At 41.5% G+C, this 18,752-nt stretch overlaps 2 protein-coding genes across 2 annotated transcripts; both read left to right on the top strand.

Moving 5' to 3' along the window:
- Positions 1–17,197: 17,197 nt before the first annotated feature.
- LOC148946674 (uncharacterized) lies at positions 17,198–17,941 on the top strand. Its single transcript, XM_089096383.1, has one exon. It carries the CDS (start codon positions 17,198–17,200, stop codon positions 17,939–17,941), a length of 744 nt encoding a protein of 247 aa, XP_088952509.1.
- A 171-nt stretch (positions 17,942–18,112) lies between these two features.
- LOC148946673 (uncharacterized) lies at positions 18,113–18,745 on the top strand. The gene has a single exon (XM_089096382.1). The coding sequence runs from the start codon at positions 18,113–18,115 to the stop codon at positions 18,743–18,745; it is 633 nt and encodes a 210-aa protein (XP_088952508.1).
- Positions 18,746–18,752: the final 7 nt, after the last annotated feature.

Genomic DNA, 18,752 nt, shown 5'->3' with positions numbered 1-18,752 from the left:
ACTTCAAAAAAGCTCATTCGAATGGAAATTCAAAGGGCTAGTGCCCTTTTTAATAGTCGAAAGTGATTGGAGGGAAACTAGCCCCCCCCCCTTGCCAATCATTCCCCCAAACACATCCAAACAAAATTTTGAGATAGCCATTTTGTTCAGCGTAATTGATTTCCAGATAAAAAATATGTTTTTGAGAAGGACACTTCACCACAACCTTCGGGGCAAGGATTTTAAGTTATGCCCTGGGGGCTTATAAGGTTTTTATAGAAGGCATTGTCGTAGAAACTTCAAAAAAGGCTCAATCGATTGGAAATTCAAAGGGCTAGTGCCCTTTTTAATAATCGAAAGTGATTGGAAGGCAACAAGCCCCCCCCCCCCATACCCATCATTCCCCCAAACACATCCAATCAAAATTTTGAGATAGTCATTTTGTTCAGCTTAGTTGATTTCCAGATAGTAAATATGTTTTTGTGTAGGACGCTCCCCCACAACCCTCGGGGCAAGGGTTGTAAGTTATTCCCGTGGGGCATATAAGGTTTTTATATAGGGCGATGTCGTAGAAACTTCAAAAAAGGCTCATTCGATTCAAAATTCAAAGGGCTACCTTTTTTATAGTCGAAAGTGATCGGAGGGCAACTAACCCCCCTCTCACGCCCACATTTTCCCCAAATACATCCAATCAGAATTTTGAGATAGCCAAATTATTCAACGTAGTTTTAAGTTCTGCAAAATAGGTCTTTGAGGATGACAACCCCCTTTCAGCCCTCAGGACAAGGGTTGTAAGTTCAGCGTATTATTGTATAATACCCTGTAATACAGTGTGTAAGGTTGTATTATTTATTTTTTGTTTTTTCTTCTTCTTCCCAATGCCTGGGCACTTCGTATCAAAGGAGTTGTCGTAGAAACTTCGAAAAGGGCTCATTCGATTGTAAATAAGAGTAGCTAGTGCCCTTTTAATAGACGAAAGTGATTTGAGGGTAGCTAGCCCCTCCCCCACGCCAATCATTCCTTCAAATACATCCAATCAAAACTTTGAGATAGCCGTTTTGTTCAGCGTAGTTGATTTCCACATAGAAAATATCTTTTTGAGGAGGACACTCCCCAAAAACCCTCGGGGTAAGGGTTTTAGGTTACGCCCTGGGGGCTTATAAGGTTTTTATAGAAAGTGTTGTCGTAAAAACTTCAAAAAAGGCTCATTCAATTGGGAATTCAGTGGGCTAATGCCCTTTTTAATAGTCGAAAATGATTGGAGGGCAACTAGCCCCCTCCCACGCCCATCATTCCCTCAAACACCTCCAATCAATTTTTTGAGATAGACACTCCCCTAGAACTCTCGGGGCAAGGGTTTTAAGTTATGCCCTGGGGGCATATAACGTTTTTATATAAGTCATTGTCGTAGAAACTTCAAAAAAGGCTCATTCGAATGGAAATTCAAAGGGCTAGTACCCTTTTTAATAGTCGAAAGTGATTGGAGGGCAACTAGCCCCCCCCCCCCACGCGCACCATTCCCCAAAACACATCCAATCAAAATTTTGAGAGAGCCATTTTGTTCAGCGTAGTTGATTTCCTGATAGAAAATATCTTTTTGAGGAGGACACTGCCCTACAACCCTCAGGGAAAGGGTTTTAAGTTATGCCCTGGGGGCATATAAGGTTTTTATAGAAGGCGTTGTCCTAGAAACTTCAAAAAAGGCTTAGTCGATTGGAAATTCAAAGGGCTAGGGCCCTTTTTTATAGTCTAAAGTAATTGGAGGGAAACTAGCCCCCCCCCACGCCCATCATTCCCCCAAACACATCCAATCAAAATTTTGAGATAGCTATTTTGTTCAGCGTAGTTGATTTCCAGATAGAAAATATGTTTTTGAGGAGGACACTCCCCCAAAACATTCGGGGCAAGGGTTCTAAGTTATACCCTGAGGGCATATAAGGTTTTTATAGAGGGTGTTGTCGTAGAAACTTCGACAAGGGCTAATTCGATTGGAAATTGGAGTAGCTAGTGCCCTTTTTAATAGTCGAAAGTGATTTGATGGCAACAAGGCCCCCAATCTCCCCACGCTCATCATTCCCCAAATGGAAATTCAAAGGGCTAGTGCCCTTTTAATAGTGGAAAGTGGTTGGAGGGCAACTAGCCCCCCACCCTTCTCCACGCCCATCATTCCCCCAAACACATTCAATCAAAACTTTGAGATAGCCATTTTGTTCAGCGTAGTTGATTTCCAGATAGAAAATATGTTTTTGAGGATGACACTCCCCTACAACCCCCAGGGCAAGGGTTTTAAGTTATGCCGTGGGGGCATATAAGGTTTTGATAGAACGCGTTGTCGTAGAAACTTCAAAAAGGCTCAATCGATTTGAAATTCAAAGGGCTAGTGCCTTTTTTAATAGTCGAAAGTGATTGGACGGCAACTAGCCCCGCCCCACACGCCCCTCATTCCCCCAAACACATCCCATCAAAATTTTGAGATAGCTATTTTGTTCAGCGTAGTTGTTTTCGAGATAGAAAATATCTTTTTGTGGAGGACACTCCCCCACAACCCTCAGGGCAAGGGCTGTAAGTTATGCCCGTGGGGCATATAAGGTTTTTATAGAAGGCGTTGTCGTAGAAACTTCAAAAAAGGCTCATTCGATTGGAAATTCAAAGGTCTAGTGCCCTTTTTTTATAGTCGAAAGTGATTGGAGGGCAACTAACCCCCCCCCCCCCTCACGCCCACAATTTCCCCAAACACATCCAATCAAAATTTTGAGATAGCCAAATTATTCAAGGTAGTTTTAAGTTCTGCAAATAAGGTCTTTGAGGATGAAAACCCCCTTTCAGCCCTCAGGACAAGAGTTGTAAGTTCAGCATATTATTGTGTAATACCCTCTAATACAGCGTGTAAGGTTGTATTGTTTATTTTTCTTTTTTCTTCTTCTTCTTCATACCCGGGCACTTCATATCAAAGGAGTTGTCGCAGAAACTTCGAAAAGGGCTCATTCGATTGGAAACAAGAGTAGCTAGTGCCCTTTTTAATAGACGAAAGTGATTTGAGGGCAAATAGCCCCTCCGCCACACCCATCATTCCTTCAAACACATCCAATCAAAATTTTGAGATAGCCATTTTGTTCAGCGTAGTTGATTTCCACGCAGAAAATATCTTTTTGAGGAGGACACTCCCCCAAAACCCTCGGGGTAAGGGTTTTAAGTTACACCATGGAGGCATATATGGTATTTATATAAGGCATTGTCGTAGAAACTTCAAAAAGGCTCATCCGATTGGAAATTCAAAGGGCTAGTGCCCTTTTTAATAGTCGAAAGTGATTGGAGGGCAACTAGCCCCCCCCCCACGCCCATCATTCCCCCCCGCACCTCCTATCCAAAGTTTGAGGTTGCCATTTTGTTGAGCGTAGTTGATTTCCAGATAGAAAATATCTTTTTGAGGAGGACACTCCCCCACAACCCTCGGAGCAAGGGTTGTAAGTTATGCCCTGGGGGCATATAAGGTTTTTATAGAAGGCATTGTCGTAGAAACTACAAAAAAGGCTCATTTGATTGGAAATTTAAAGGGCTAGTCCCCTTTTTAATAGTCGAAAGTGATATGAGGGCACCTAGCACCCAACATGCCCATATTTTCCCCAAACACATCCAATCAAAATCTTGAGATAGCCATTTTGTTCAGCGTAGTTGATTTCCAGATAGAAAATATGTTTTTGAGGAGGATATTCCCCTAAAACATTCGGGGCAAGGGTTTTAAGTTATGCCTTGAGGGCATATAAGGTTTTTACAGAAGGTATTGTCGTAGAAACTTCGAAAAGGGCTAATTCGATTGGAAATTGGAGTAGCTAGTGCCCTTTTTAATAGTCGAAAGTGATTTGATGGCAACAAGCCCCCCACCCTCCCCACGCCCATCAGTCCCCCAAACACATCCAAACAAATTTTGAGATAGCCATTTTGTTCAGCTTAGTTGATTTCCAGATAGAAAATATGTTTTTGTGTAGAACGCTCCCCCACAACCCACGGGGCAAGGGTTGTAAGTTATGCCCGTGGGGCATATAAGGTTTTTATAGAAGGCGTTGTGGTAGAAACTTCAAAAAAGGCTCATTCGATTGGAAATTCAAAGGGCTACCTTTTTTATAGTCGAAAGTGATCGGAGGGCAACTAACCCCCCTCTCACGCCCACATTTTCCCCAAACACCTCCAATGTAAATTTTGAGATAGCCAAATTATCGAGCGTAGTTTTAAGTTCTGCAAATTAGGTCTTTGAGGATAACAACCCCCTTTCAGCCCTCAGGACAAGAGTTGTAAGTTCAGCGTATTATTGTGTAATACCCTGTAATACAGCGTGTAAGGTTGTATTATTTATTTTTCTTTTTTTCTTCTTCCCCATACCTGGGCACTTCGTACCAAAGGAGTTGTCGTAGAAACTTCGAAAAGGGCTCATTCGATTGGAAATAAAGGTAGCTAGTGTCCTTTTTAATAGACGAAAGTGATTTGAGAGCAACTAGCCCCTCCCCCACGCCCATCATTCCTTCAAACACATCCAATCAAAACTTTGAGATAGCCGTTTTGTTCAGCGTAGTTGATTTCCACATAGAAAATATCTTATTGAGGAGGACACTCCCCAAAAACCCTCGGGTTAAGGGTTTTAAGTTACGCCCTGGGGGCTTATAAGGTTTTTATAGAAAGTGTTGTCGTAGAAACTTCAAAAAAGGCTCATTCGATTGGAAATTCAAAGGGCTAGTGCCCTTTTTAATAGTCGAAAATGATTGGAGGGCAAGTAGCCCCCTCCCACGCCCATCATTCCCCCAAACACATCCAATCGATTTTTTGAGATAGCCATTTTGTTCAGCGTAGTTTATTTCCACATAGAAAATATCTTTTTGGGGAGGACACTCCCCTAGAACTCTCGGGGCAAGGGTTTTAAGTTTTGCCCTGGGGGCATATAACATTTTTATATAAGGCATTGTCGTAGAAACTTCAAAAAAGGCTCATTCGATTGGAAATTCAAAGGGCTAGTGCCCTTTTTAATAGTCGAAAGGGATTGGAGGGCAACTAGCCCCCCCACGCCCATCATTCCGCCAAACACATCCAATCAAAATTTTGAGATAGCCATTTTGTTCAGCGTAGTTGATTTCCATATAGAAAATATCTTATTGAGGATGACACTCCCCCACAACCCTTGGGGCAAGGGTTTTAAGTTATGCCCTGGGGTCATATAAGGTTTTTATAGAAGGCATTGTCGTAGAAACTACAAAAAAGGCTCATTTGATTGGAAATTTAAAGGGCTAGTCCGCTTTTTAATAGTCGAAAGTGATATGAGGGCACCTAGCCCCCAGCATGCCCACATTTTCCCCCAACACATCCAATAAAAATTTTGAGATAGCCAAATTATTCAACGTAGTTTTAAGTTCTGCAAATTAGGTCTTTGAGGATGACAACCCCCTTTCAGCCCTCAGGACAAGGGTTGTAAGTTCAGTGTATTATTGTGTAATACCCTGTAATACAGCGTGTAAGGTTGTATTATTAATTTTTTTTTTCTTTGTCCCCATATCTGGGCACTTCGTATCAAAGGAGTTGTCGTAGAAACTTCGAAAAGGGCTCATTCGATTGGAAATAAAGGTAGCTAGTGCCCTTTTTAATAGACGAAAGTGATTTGAGGGCAAATAGCCCCTCCCCCACGCCCATCATTCCTTCAAACACATCCAATCAAAACTTTGATATAGCCGTTTTGCTCAGCGTAGTTGATTTCCACATACAAAATATCTTTTTGAGTAGGACACTCCCCCAAAAACCCTCGGGTCAAGGGTTTTAAGTTATGCCCTGGGGGTTTATAAGGTTTTTATAGAAAGCGTTGTCGTAGAAACTTCAAAAAAGGCTCATTCAATAGGAAATTCAAAGGGCTAGTGCCCTTTTTAATAGTCGAAAGTGATTGGAGGGCAACTAGCCCCCTCCCACGGCCATCATTCCCCAAAACACATCCAATCAATTTTTGAGATAGCCATTTTGTTCAGCTTAGGTGATTTCCAGATCGAAAATATCTTTTTGGGGAGGACACCCCCCTAGAATTCTCGGGGCAAGAGTTTTAAGTTATGCCCTGGGGGCATATAACGTTTTTATATAAGGCATTGTCGTAGAATTTTCAAAAAAGCTCATTTGATTGGAAATTCAAAGGGCTAGTGCCCTTTTTGATAGTCGAAAGTTATTGGAGGGAAACTAGCCCCCCCCCCTCGCCCATCATTCCTCAAAACACCTTCAATCAAAATGTTGAGATAGCTATTTTTTTCAGCATAATTGATTCCCAAATAGAAAATACCTTTTTGAGTAGCACACTTCCCCAAAACCCTCGGGGCAAGGGTTTTAAGTTATGCCTGTGGGTATACAAGGTTTTCACAGAAGGCGTTGTCGTAGAAACTTCAAAAAAGGCTCATTCGATCAGAAATTCAAAGGGCTAGTGCCCTTTTAAATAGTCTAAAGTGATTGGAGGGAAACTAGCCCCCCCCCCCCTCCCACGCCCATCATTCCCCCAAACACATCCTATCAAAATTTTGAGATAGCCATTTTGTTCAGCGTAGTTTATTTCCACATAGAAAATATCTTTTTGGGGAGGACACTCCCCTAGAACTCTCGGGGCAAGGGTTTTAAGTTTTGCCCTGGGGGCATATAAGATTTTTATATAAGGCATTGTCGTAGAAACTACAAAACAGGCTCATTCGATTGGAAATTCAAAGGGCTAGTGCCCTTTTTAATAGTCAAAAGTGATTGGAGGGCAATTAGCCCCCCCCCCACGCCCATCCTTTCTCAAAACAAATCTAATAAAATTTTGGAGATGGTGGTTTTGTTGAGCGTAGTTAAATTCCTGATATGAAACATCTTATTGAGGAGTAAACTTCCCGGAAGCCCTCAGGGAACGGGTTTTAAGTTATGCCCTGATGGTATATAAGATATTTATAGAAGACATTGTTGTAGAAACTTAAAAAAAGGCTCATTTGATTGGAAATTTAAAGGGCTAGTCCGCTTTTTAATAGTCGAAAGTGATATGAGGGCACCTAGCCCCCAGCATGCCCACATTTTCCCCAAACACATCCAATCAAAATTTTGAGATAGCCAAATCATTCAACGTAGTTTTAAGTTCTGCAAATTAGGTCTTTGAGGATGACAACCCCCTTTCAGCCCTCAGGACAAGGGTTGTAAGTTCAGTGTATTATTGTGTAATACCCTGTAATACAGCGTGTAAGGTTGTATTATTAATTTTTTTTTTCTTTGTCCCCATATCTGGGCACTTCGTATCAAAGGAATTGTCGTAGAAACTTCGAAAAGGGCTCATTCGATTGGAAATAAAGGTAGCTAGTGCCCTTTTTAATAGACGAAAGTGATTTGAGGGCAAATAGCCCCTCCCCCACGCCCATCATTCCTTCAAACACATCCAATCAAAACTTTGAGATAGCCGTTTTGTTCAGCGTAGTTGATTTCCACATACAAAATATCTTTTTGAGTAGGACACTCCCCCAAAAACCCTCAGGTCAAGGGTTTTAAGTTATGCCCTGGGGGTTTATAAGGTTTTTATAGAAAGCGTTGTCGTAGAAACTTCAAAAAAGGCTCATTCAATTGGAAATTCAAAGGGCTAGTGCCCTTTTAATACTCGAAAATGATTGGAGGGCAACTAGCCCCCTCCCACGGCCATCATTCCCCCAAACACATCCAATCAATTTTTTGAGATAGCCATTTTGTTCAGCTTAGGTGATTTCCAGATCGAAAATATCTTTTTGGGGAGGACACTCCCCTAGAATTCTCGGGGCAAGGGTTTTAAGTTATGCCCTGGGGGCATATAACATTTTTATATAAGGCATTGTCGTAGAATTTTCAAAAAAGCTCATTTGATTGGAAATTCAAAGGGCTAGTGCCCTTTTTGATAGTCGAAAGTGTTTGGAGGGAAACTAGCCCCCCCCCTTGCCAATCATTCCCCCAAACACATCCAAACAAAATTTTGAGATAGCCATTTTGTTCAGCGTAGTTGATTTCCAGATAAAAAATATCTTTTTGAGGAGGACACTTCCCCACAACCCTCGGGGCAAGGGTTTTAAGTTATGCCCTGGGGGCATATAAGGTTGTTATAGAAGGCGTTGTCGTATAAACTTCAAAAAAGGCTCATTCGATTAGAAAATCAAAGGGCTAGTGCCCTTTTAAATAGTCTAAAGTGATTGGAGGGAAACTAGCCCCCCCCCTCCCACGCCCATCATTCCCCTAAACACATCCTATCAAAATTTTGAGATAGCCATTTTGTTCAGCGTAGTTGATTTCCAAATAGAAAATATCTTTTTTGGGAGGACACTCCCCCACAACCCTCGGGGCAAGGGTTGTAAGTTATGCCCTGAAAGTCAAAAATGATATGAGGGCACCTAGCCCACAGCATGCCCATATTTTCCCCAAACATATCCAATCAAAATTATGAGATAGCCATTTTGTTCAGTGTAGTTGATTTCCAGATAGAAAATATGTTTTTGAGGAGGACATTCCCCTGAAACATTCGGGGCAAGGGTTTTAAGTTATGCCCTGAGGGCATATAATGTTTTTATGGAAGGTGTTGTCGTAGAAACTTCGAAAAGGGCTAATTTGATTGGAAATTGGAGTAGCTAGTGCCCTTTTTAATAGTCGAAAGGGATTTGATGGCAACAAGCCCCCCACCCTCCCCACGCCCATCATTCCCCCAAAAACATCCAATCAAAATTTTGAGAAAGACATTTCGTTCAGCGTAATTGATTTCCAGATAGAAAATATCTTTTTGAGGAGGACATTCCCCCACAACCCTCGAGGCAATAGTTTTAAGCTATGCCCTGGGGGCATATAAGTTTTTATAGAAGGCATTGTCGTAGAAACTTCAAAAAATGCTCAATCGATTGGAAATTCAAAGGGCTAGTGCCCATTTTAATAGTCGAAATTGATCGGAGGGCAACTAGCCCCCCCCTCATGCCCATCATTCCCCCAAACACATCCAATCAAAATTTTGAGATAGCTATTTTGTTCAGCTTAGTTGATTTCCAGATAGTAAACATGTTTTTGTGTAGGACGCTCCCCCACAACCCTCGGGGCAAGGGTTGTAAGTTATTCCCGTGGGGCATATAAGGTTTTTATAGAGGGCGTTGTCGTAGAAACTTCAAAAAAGGCTCATTCGATTGGAAATTCAAAGGGCTACCTTTTTTATAGTCGAAAGTGATCGGAGGGCAACTAACCCCCCTCTCACGCCCATATTTTCCCCAAATATATCCAATCAGAATTTTGAGATAGCCAAATTATTCAACGTAGTTTTAAGTTCTGCAAAATAGGTCTTTGAGGATGACAACCCCCTTTCAGCCCTCAGGACAAGGGTTGTAATTTCAGAGTATTATTGTGTAATACCCTGTATTACAGTGTGTAAGGTTGTATTATTTATTTTTTCTTTGTTCTTCTTCTTCCCAATGCCTGGGCACTTCGTATCAAAGGAGTTGTCGTAGAAACTTCGAAAAGGGCTCATTCGATTGGAAATAAGAGTAGCTAGTGCCCTTTTAATAGACGAAAGGGATTTGAGGGCAGCTAGCCCCTCCCCCACGCCAATCATTCCTTCAAATACATCCAATCAAAACTTTGAGATAGCCGTTTTGTTCAGCGTAGTTGATTTCCACATAGAAAATATCTTTTTGAGGAGGACACTCCCCCAAAAACCCTCGGGGTAAGGGTTTTAGGTTACGCCCTGGGGGCATATAAGGTATTTATAGAAAGTGTTGTCGTAAAAACTTCAAAAAAGGCTCATTCGATTGGAAATTCAAAGGGCTAATGCCCTTTTTAATAGTCGAAAATGATTGGAGGGAAACTAGCCCCCTCCCACGCCCATCATTCCCTCAAACACCTCCAATAAATTTTTTGAGAAAGACACTCCCCTAGAACTCTCGGGGCAAGGGTTTTAAGTTATGCCCTGCGGGCATATAACGTTTTATATAAGTCGTTGTCGTAGAAACTTCAAAAAAGGCTCATTCGATTGGAAATTCAAAGGGCTAGTCCCCTTTTTAATAGTCAAAAATGATTGGACGGCAACTAGCCCCCTTCCCCCAGCCCCCCCAGTCCCCCGAACACAGCCAAACAAAATTTTGAGATAGCCATTTTCTTCAACGTAGTTGATTTCCTGATAGAAAATATCTTTTTGAGGAGGACACTCCCCCACAACCCTCGGGGCAAAGGTTTGTAAGTTATGCCCTGGGGGCATACAAGGTTTTTATAGAAGGCGTTGTCGTAGAAACTTCAAAAAAGGCTCATTCGATTGGAAAATCAAATGGATAGTGCCCTTTTTAATAGTCGAAAGTGATTGGAGGGAAACTAGCCCCCCCCCCACGCCCATCATTCCCCCAAACACATCCTATCAAAATTTTGAGATAGCTATTTTGTTCAGTGTTCTTGATTTCCATATAGAAAATATGTTTTTGAGGAGGACACTCCCCCAAAACATTTGGGGCAAGGGTTCTAAGTTATACCCTGAGGGCATATAAGGTTTTTATAGAAGGTGTTGTCGTAGAAACTTCGAAAAGGGCTAATTCGATTGGAAATTGGAGTAGCTAGTGCCCTTTTTAATAGTCGAAAGTGATTTGATGGCAACAAGCCCCCCAATCTCCCCACTCCCATCATTCCCCCAATGGAAATTCAAAGGGCTAGTGCCCTTTTTAATAGTGGAAAGTGGTTGGAGGGCAACTAGCCCCCCCACCCTTCTCCACGCCCATCATTCCCCCAAACACATCCAATCAAAACTTTGAGATAGCCATTTTGTTCAGCGTAGTTGATTTCCAGATAGAAAATATGTTTTTGAGGAAGACACTCCCCTACAACCCCCGGGGCAAGGGTTTTAAATTATGCCTTGGGGGCATATAAGGTTTTGATAGAACGCGTTGTCATAGAAACTTCAAAAAGGCTTAATCGATTGGAAATTCAAAGGACTAGTGCCCTTTTTAATAGTCGAAATTGATTGGAGGTCAACTAGCCCCCCCCCCTATGCCCATCATTCCCCCAAACACATCCAATCAGAATTTTGAGATAGCCATTTTCCTCAGCGTAGTTGATTTCCAGATAGAAAATATCTTTTTGTGTAGGACACTCCCCTACAACCCTCGGGGCAAGGGTTGTAAGTTATGCCCGTGGGGCATATAAGGTTTTTATAGAAGCGTTGTCGTGGAAACTTCAAAAAAGGCTCTTTTGATTAGAAATTCAAAGGGCTACTGCCCTTTTTTAATAGTCGAAAGTGATTGGAGGGCAACTAACTCCCCTCTCACGCCCACCTTTTCCCCAAACACATCCAATCAAAATTTTGAGATAGCCAAATTATTCAAGGTAGTTTTAAGTTCTGCAAATTAGGTCTTTGAGGATGACAACCCCCACTTCGAAAAGGGCTCATTCGATTGGAAACAAGAGTAGCTAGTGCCCTTTTTAATAGATGAAAGTTATTTGAGGGCAACTAGCCCCTTCCCCACACCCATCATTCCTTCAAACACATCCAATCAAAATTTTGAGATAGCCATTTTGTTCAGCGTAGTTGATTTCCACACAGATAATATCTTTTTGAGGAGGACACTCCCCCAAAACCCTCGGGGTAAGGGTTTTAAGTTACACCATGGAGGCATATATGGTTTTTATATAAGGCATTGTCGTAGAAACTTCAAAAAAGGCTCATTCGATTAGAAATTCAAAGGGCTAGTGCCCTTTTGAATATTCAAAAGTGATCGTAGGGCATATATCTCCCCCCCAAGGCAAGCTTCCCCCAACAACATCCAATCAAAATTTTTCGGTAGCAATTTTCTTCAGCGTAGTTGATTTCCTCATATAAAATATGTTTTTGAGGAGGACACTCCCCATCAACCCTCAGGATAAGAGTTGTAAGATATGCCCTGAGGGCATATAAGGTTTTTATAGAAGTTGTTGTCATAGAAACTTCAAAAAAGGCTCATTAGATGGGAAATTCAAAGGGCTAGTGCCCTTTTTAAAAGTCAAAAGTGATTGGAGGGAAACTAGCCCCCCCCCCCACGCCCATCATTCCCCCAAACACATCCTATCAAAATTTTGAGATAACCATTTTGTTCATCTTAGTTGATTTCCAGATAGAAAATATGTTTTTGAGGAGGACACTCCCCTAAAACCCCTGGGGGAAGGGATTTAAGTTATGCCCTTTGGCTCTATAAGGTTTTTATAGAAGGCGTTGTCGTAGAAACTTCAAAAAAGGCTCATTCGATTGGTAATTCAAAGGGCTATTGCCTTTTTTAATAATCAAAAGTGATTGGAGGGAAACTAGCCCCCCCCCCCCACGCCCATCGCTCCCCCAAACACATCCAATCAAAATTTTGAGATAACAATTTTGTTCAGCATAGTAGATTTCCAGATAGAAAATATCTTTTTGTGGAAGATACTCCCCTACAACCCTCGGGCAAGGGTTGTAAGTTATGCCCTGTGGGCATATAAGGTTTTTGTAGAAGGCTTTGTCGTGGAAACTTCAAAAAAGGCTCATTTGATTGGAAGTTCAAAGGGTTAGTGCCCTTTTTAACAGTCGAAAGTGATTGTAGGGCACGTAGCTCCCCCCCCCATTCCCAAATTTTCCCCAAACACATCCAATCAAAATTTTGAGATAGCCATTTTGTTCAGCTTAGTTGATTTCGAAATAGAAAATATGTTTTTGAGGAGGTCATTCCCCTAAAGCCCTCGGGGCAAGGGTTTCAATTTATGCCCAGGGGGCATATAAGGTTTTTATAGAAGTCGAAAGTGATTGGAGGGCAACAAGCCCCCCCCCCCGCCTCACGCCCATCATTCCCGCAAACACATCCAATCAAAATTTTGAGATAGCCATTTTGTTCAGTGTAGTTGATTTCCAGATAGAAAATATGTTTTTGAGGAGGACACTCCCCCAGAACCCCTGGGGGAAGGGTTTTAAGTTATGCCCCTTGGCTCTATAAGGTTTTTATAGAAGGTGCTGTCGTAGAAACTTTAAAAAAGGCTCATTCGATTGGTAATTCAAAGGGCTATTGCCATTTTTAATAATCGAAAGTGATTGGAGGGCAACAAGCCCCCCCCCCTCCCCACGCCCATCATTCCCGCAAACACATCCAATCAAAATTTTGAGATAGCCATTTTGTTCAGTGTAGTTGATTTCCAGATAGGGGAGGTCATTCCCCTAAAACCCCCGGGGCAAGGGTTTTAATTTATGCCCTGGGGGCATATAGGGTTTTTATAGAAGTCGAAAGTGATTGGAGGGAAACTAGCCCCCCCACGCCCATCATTCCCCCAAACACATCCTATCAAAATTTTGAGATAACCATTTTGTTCATCGTAGTTGAGTTCCAGATAGAAAATATGTTTTTGAGGAGGACACTCCCCCAGAACCCCTGGGGGAAGGGTTTTAAGTTATGCCCTTTGGCTCTATAAGGTTTTTATAGAAGGTGTTGTCGTAGAAACTTCAAAAAAGGCTCATTCGATTGGTAATTCATAGGACTATTGCCTTTTTTAATAATCGAAAGTGATTGGAGGGCAACTAGCCCCCCCACGCCCATCACTCCCCCAAACACATCCAATCGAAATTTTGAGATAACAATTTTTTTTCAGCATAGTAGATTTCCAGATAGAAAACATCTTTTTGAGGAGGACACTCCCCTACAACCCTCGGGCAAGGGTTGTAAGTTATGCCCTGGGGGCATATAAGGTTTTTGTAGAAGGCTTTGTCGTGGAAACTTCAAAAAATGGTCATTGGATTGGAAGTTCAAAGGGTTAGTGCCCTTTTTAACAGTCGAAAGTGATTTTAGGGCACGTAGGCCCCCCCCCCCATTCCCACATTTTCCCCATACACATCCAATCAAAATTTTGAGATAGCTATTTTGTTCAGCGTAGTTGATTTCCAGATAGAAAATATCTTTTTGAGGAGGACACTCCCCTAAAACCCACGGGGCAAGGGTTTTAATTTATGCCCTCAGGGCATATAAGGTATTTGTAGAAGGCGTTGTCGTAAAAACATCAAAAAAGGATCATTAGATTGGAAATTCAAACGGCTAGTGCCCTTTATAATCGTCAAAAGTGATTGGAGGGCTCCTAGCCCCCCCCCCCCCCCCACGCACATTATTCCCCCAAACACATCAAATCAAAATTTTGAGATAGCCATTTTGTTCAGCATAGTTGATCTACATATAGAAAATATGTTTTTGAGGAGGGCACTCCCCTACAACCCTCGGGGCAAGGGTATTAAGTTATGCCCTGGGGGCATATAAGATTTTCATAAAAGGCTTTGTCGTAGAAAATTCAAAAAAGGCTCATTCGATTGGGAACTCAAAGGGCTAGTCTCCTTTTTAATAGTCGAAAGTGATTGGAGGGCAACTAGTCCCCCCACGCCCATTATTCCCCCAAACACATCCAATAAAAATTTTGAGATAGCTATTTTGTTCAGTGTAGTTGATTTCCAGATAGAAAATATGTTTTTGAGGAGGACACTCCCCCACAACCCTCAGGGCAAGGGTCATAAGTTATGCCCTGGGGGTATATAAGGTTTTTATTGAAATCTTTGTCGTAGAAACTTGAAAAAGGGCTCATTTGATTTGACATTCAAAGGGCTAGTACCCTTTCTAATATTCGAAAGTAATTAGTGATATTTTTTGTTGTTGCTGTTGTTTAGACCAGGGCAGTTCGTATCGAAGGAGTTGTCGTGGGAACTTCGAAAAGGGCTCATTCGATTGAAAATAGAAAGGGCTGATGCCCTTTTTAATAGTCGAAAGTGATTGGAGTGCAACTAATCCCCCTTCCACTCCCAACCTCCCACGCCCCCCCTACCATTTGGCCCTTATTTTTTAAAACAAAAAATTGCCATAAGATTAAATCAAAATGCACTATGATAATACTAATTCCCAATAAGGCATCTCAGCAGTATTCTAAGAACGACTGAGGATATTTTTTTCAAACTTTCGGGGCTACTTCTGCTCTTAAAATTTAACCAAATCAAAATAGCGTAAGTGTAGCCAAGCTATCAAAGAAAGTAAACGGATTTTTTTTTGCAAATGATATCAAGTTTTCCATTTCAGGTCAACTAGAGGAGGTGTGAAACTAAATTAAACACTACTATTTGTGTCCAGGTTTTTAATAGGGTGTATGATGTTAAAAATTGCTGAAAATTTTTCTCCAGCATACAAATAGCAGGCCAAACTATAAAATCTTAAAAAAACGAATAGATTTAAAGTGTTATTTTTTTCCCCTGAAAAGACTGTGTCAATATAAAACGAAGAGAAATTAATTAAAAAAAACCTTTTACACAAAATAAGTTTTTCAAAGAAAAGTAAAGAACTCCATTAAACCAAAAATGAGCAAAAATAAAATCAAATAATCTACCAAGTGTGAAACTACCACAAATCAGAATCGATAAATAAATGAAACCCAAAACGAACAGTAATTACCATAAATAACCGAGTCAAACTCAAAACGAGCAGAAATTAACATAAGTTGGGCGCAAAACACTTATGCCTTCCCAAGGCCAGAACATAATTTGCACTCTACTGAAAAAATACAAATGAATGTACATTATCAGTTTAATATACATATACTGATATTTAGTGATCAAAATGTTAATATTATTTGATTTATTAAAGTTATAAAAGTAAATATATTTATTTTTTTAAGTGAAGTGCAAATTTTTTTCTGGCCTTGGGAAGGCATATGGGTTTTGCGCCTAACTTATGTTAATTTCTGCTCGTTTCGAGTTTGACTCGGTTATTTATGTCAATTTCTGCTCGTTTTGAGTTTGACTCGGTTTTTTATTGTAATTTCTGGTCGTTTTTGGTTTAATTTATTTATCGATGCTGATTTGTGGTAGTTTCATGCTTGGTAGATTATTTGATTTTTTTTGCTCATTTTTTGTTTAATGGAGTTCTTTACTTTTCTTTAAAAAACTTATTTTGTGGAAAAAGTTTTTTTAATTAATCTTAGAACAAAGATGAGTTAAAAAACGATAATCTTTGCAGAAAGATGCAAGATCTTAGTGCTAAAAACGGGCCTTTTTATTAGTGTGAATGGAACCAGAAATTCAGATTCGGATATATCATCTCAAACCCCATCTCGATCCCGAATCACCTAAGGTCGATTTCCTCTGAATATCGCTCACCAAGGTGGGATCAATGTGGCCACCTGGATTGTTTTGACACTGAACCAACCCAGTTAAAAGCTTCTATTAGCCAAAGAATTAAAGAAATACAAAGTAATTATTCCTGGAATCACTGAAACACGTCTATCTGGCGATGGTGAGGAGCACATTGGTGAATGGCACCTTCTTTGATCTGGTGGTCACCAGTAACGAGGAAGCATTGGTCTAGTACTGAACAGTGCCGCACGCAAGGCCTTCCTGTCATTTATACCAGTAATATTCAGGCTACTGAGAGCAAGGCTCGATGGTAAACATAGAAAAATAACCATCATCACCTGTTACGCCTCCACAAACGAAGCCGAGGAAGAAGATAAGGATGATTTCTATACCATTCTAAGTTCTGAGCTCTCTTTATTACCTCTCAATGACTACCTTGTCTTTTTAGGAGATATAAATGCTAGCATTTCAAAATGAATCTGGCCTGTGGGATTTCGCTGTTCGACCCTTAACAGTAGATAGCCTAAAAGACAACAGAGAGAGAATTCTGAACAATCTTACTATTGCAAACACGTGATTTCCGTGGCTCAACATAGCCAAGTATACCTAGCATAGCAATAATGCATCAACAAAGAGGATGCTTGACCACATCATCACACGCCGGCGATGGCTGTCGTCTGTGCAGAATTGTCGCACCTACCGAGGCGCCGAACTTTGGAACGCGAACCGTCGTCTTGTTGAAACCAATATCAGGCTTTGCCTAAAAACTACAAAAACCAGCCAAACACCTCGGCAAATTGATACCTACCGTATCCAGGAAGACCCCGCTTTAGCTAAACAGTATCAGGTCAAAATATCCAACAGATTCGAGGTGCTTATGCATTGCAATGATAGTGAAGGTGTATGAAAAGTCTTCCAAAAGAATGCTCTTGCAACTGCAACTAGCATTGCTGGAATAGACCAGCGTAAGAAAAAGGACTGGATCAGCAACGAGTCCCTCGCCATTATTGATTGCAGACGGGAATCCCGCCTTCACGAGGACATGATAGCACTTAGGTAATTAAATAAAGAGCGTAACCACATGCTACACAAAAACCGTAAGATCTTTCTTGACAAAAAATGCACGCGAGCTTCAAGGGGCCGCCAAAAAAAGACATCGGAGCCATATATAAGATCCTCCATGAGCTCTCATATCAATACACTCAAACTACAATGTATCTCTGTAACGCCGGTGGCGAGAATATCTACAACAAATCACAGTGCATCTGCCAGTGGAAGCACCACTTCGAGAAGCTACTAAACTCAGACCCACCCGACCAAATTGACGACCAGATTACCGCTGCTGCTGAGAATGCTACACCTACCCCCGACGGCACTGAATTTACAGCAGAAGAAATTGAAGCTGCAGTACGAAAGCTGACAAACAACAAAGGTCCGGGAGTATGTGGCCTGACATCACAACTCCTTATAAATGGCGATCCATCCAAAACCCGCTGGCTACAAACGCTGTTTAATACTGTGTGGCACTCTGAAATGATCCCATCAGACTGGAAGACAGGCTTACTTGTACCAGTCTGCAAGAGGAAAGGAAGTAAAGCGGAATGTAATAACTATAGTGGCATAACTTCATTCTCGGTACCCGGCAAACTCTTCGCCATGCTGCTCTTCATGTGGGCAACAAAGTACCTCCATCCCTTTCGTCGCCATCAGCAAGCTGGGTTCATGCTGGTTAGGTTCACTACCGAGCAAATCCATATAATTAGACAGCTGATAGAGAAAACTCTAGAATATAAAAGGAAGGCATATACTGCCTTCGTCAATTTTCGATCCGCTTTCGACACTGTTGACATACAGTTACTGTAGCTGATCTTTTGATCTGCTAGTGCACCTAAGAAAATTGTCAATCTGTTCAAAGAACTATACAATAAGACCGAAACTGCGGTCACTGTAAATGGCCAGCTCTCATCACGTTTTCAAATTAGAAACGGTGTTCAGCAAGTCTGCGTTCCTGCTTTCAAACTCTTCAGCTGTGTTATGGACCGTGTTCTCAACAAAACACTGCTGGTGCATCCGTTTGGCATTCATATTGCTAGAAGAGTTCTGTCAGATGTTGACTTCACTGGTGATATTGCATTGGTATGCAAATATCTCGCTGACATCAAAAATGCCCTGGAAACGCTAGCATCTGCTGCAGAAAAACTTGGTTTAAATGTAAACTGGACCAAGACCAAAATATTACCTGTGGATAAGACACCATGCAGCCCCCTGACAACCATAGAAATATGTGGCAAAAATGTTAATATAGTCAAGCAGTTCACCTACTTTGGTTCAATGGTCTGCTCAAATGGAAATCTAGATGCAGACACATCAGCAAGGGTGGCAAAGGCAAACGCCGTTTTTGGTCGCCTTCTGAGAACAGTATTCCACAAACCTCAGATCAGCCGTCTCACGACAGTTTGCATCAACTCTTCCTCGGTAGCAAGTATTTTGTTGTACTCGACAGAGATTTGGCCTTTGACTTGGTCAAAGATGGTGAAGGTAGATGCTGTCCAGACAAAACACCTCCGCAAAATCGAACACGTTAGGTGGCTCCACAAAGTGTGGAACAAGGACATTCTCTGGTCCTTTAAATTACCACCCCTGTCAGAACAGCTTGAGTCCCGCTAGCTGCGTT

Source organism: Artemia sp. Qi Xiang Cuo, chromosome 11, assembly GCF_049724085.1.
Source record: "Artemia sp. Qi Xiang Cuo chromosome 11, ASM4972408v1, whole genome shotgun sequence".
Classification (NCBI taxonomy): Eukaryota; Metazoa; Arthropoda; class Branchiopoda; order Anostraca; family Artemiidae; genus Artemia; species Artemia sp. Qi Xiang Cuo.
This window is presented reverse-complemented; position numbering and strand designations above follow the sequence as displayed.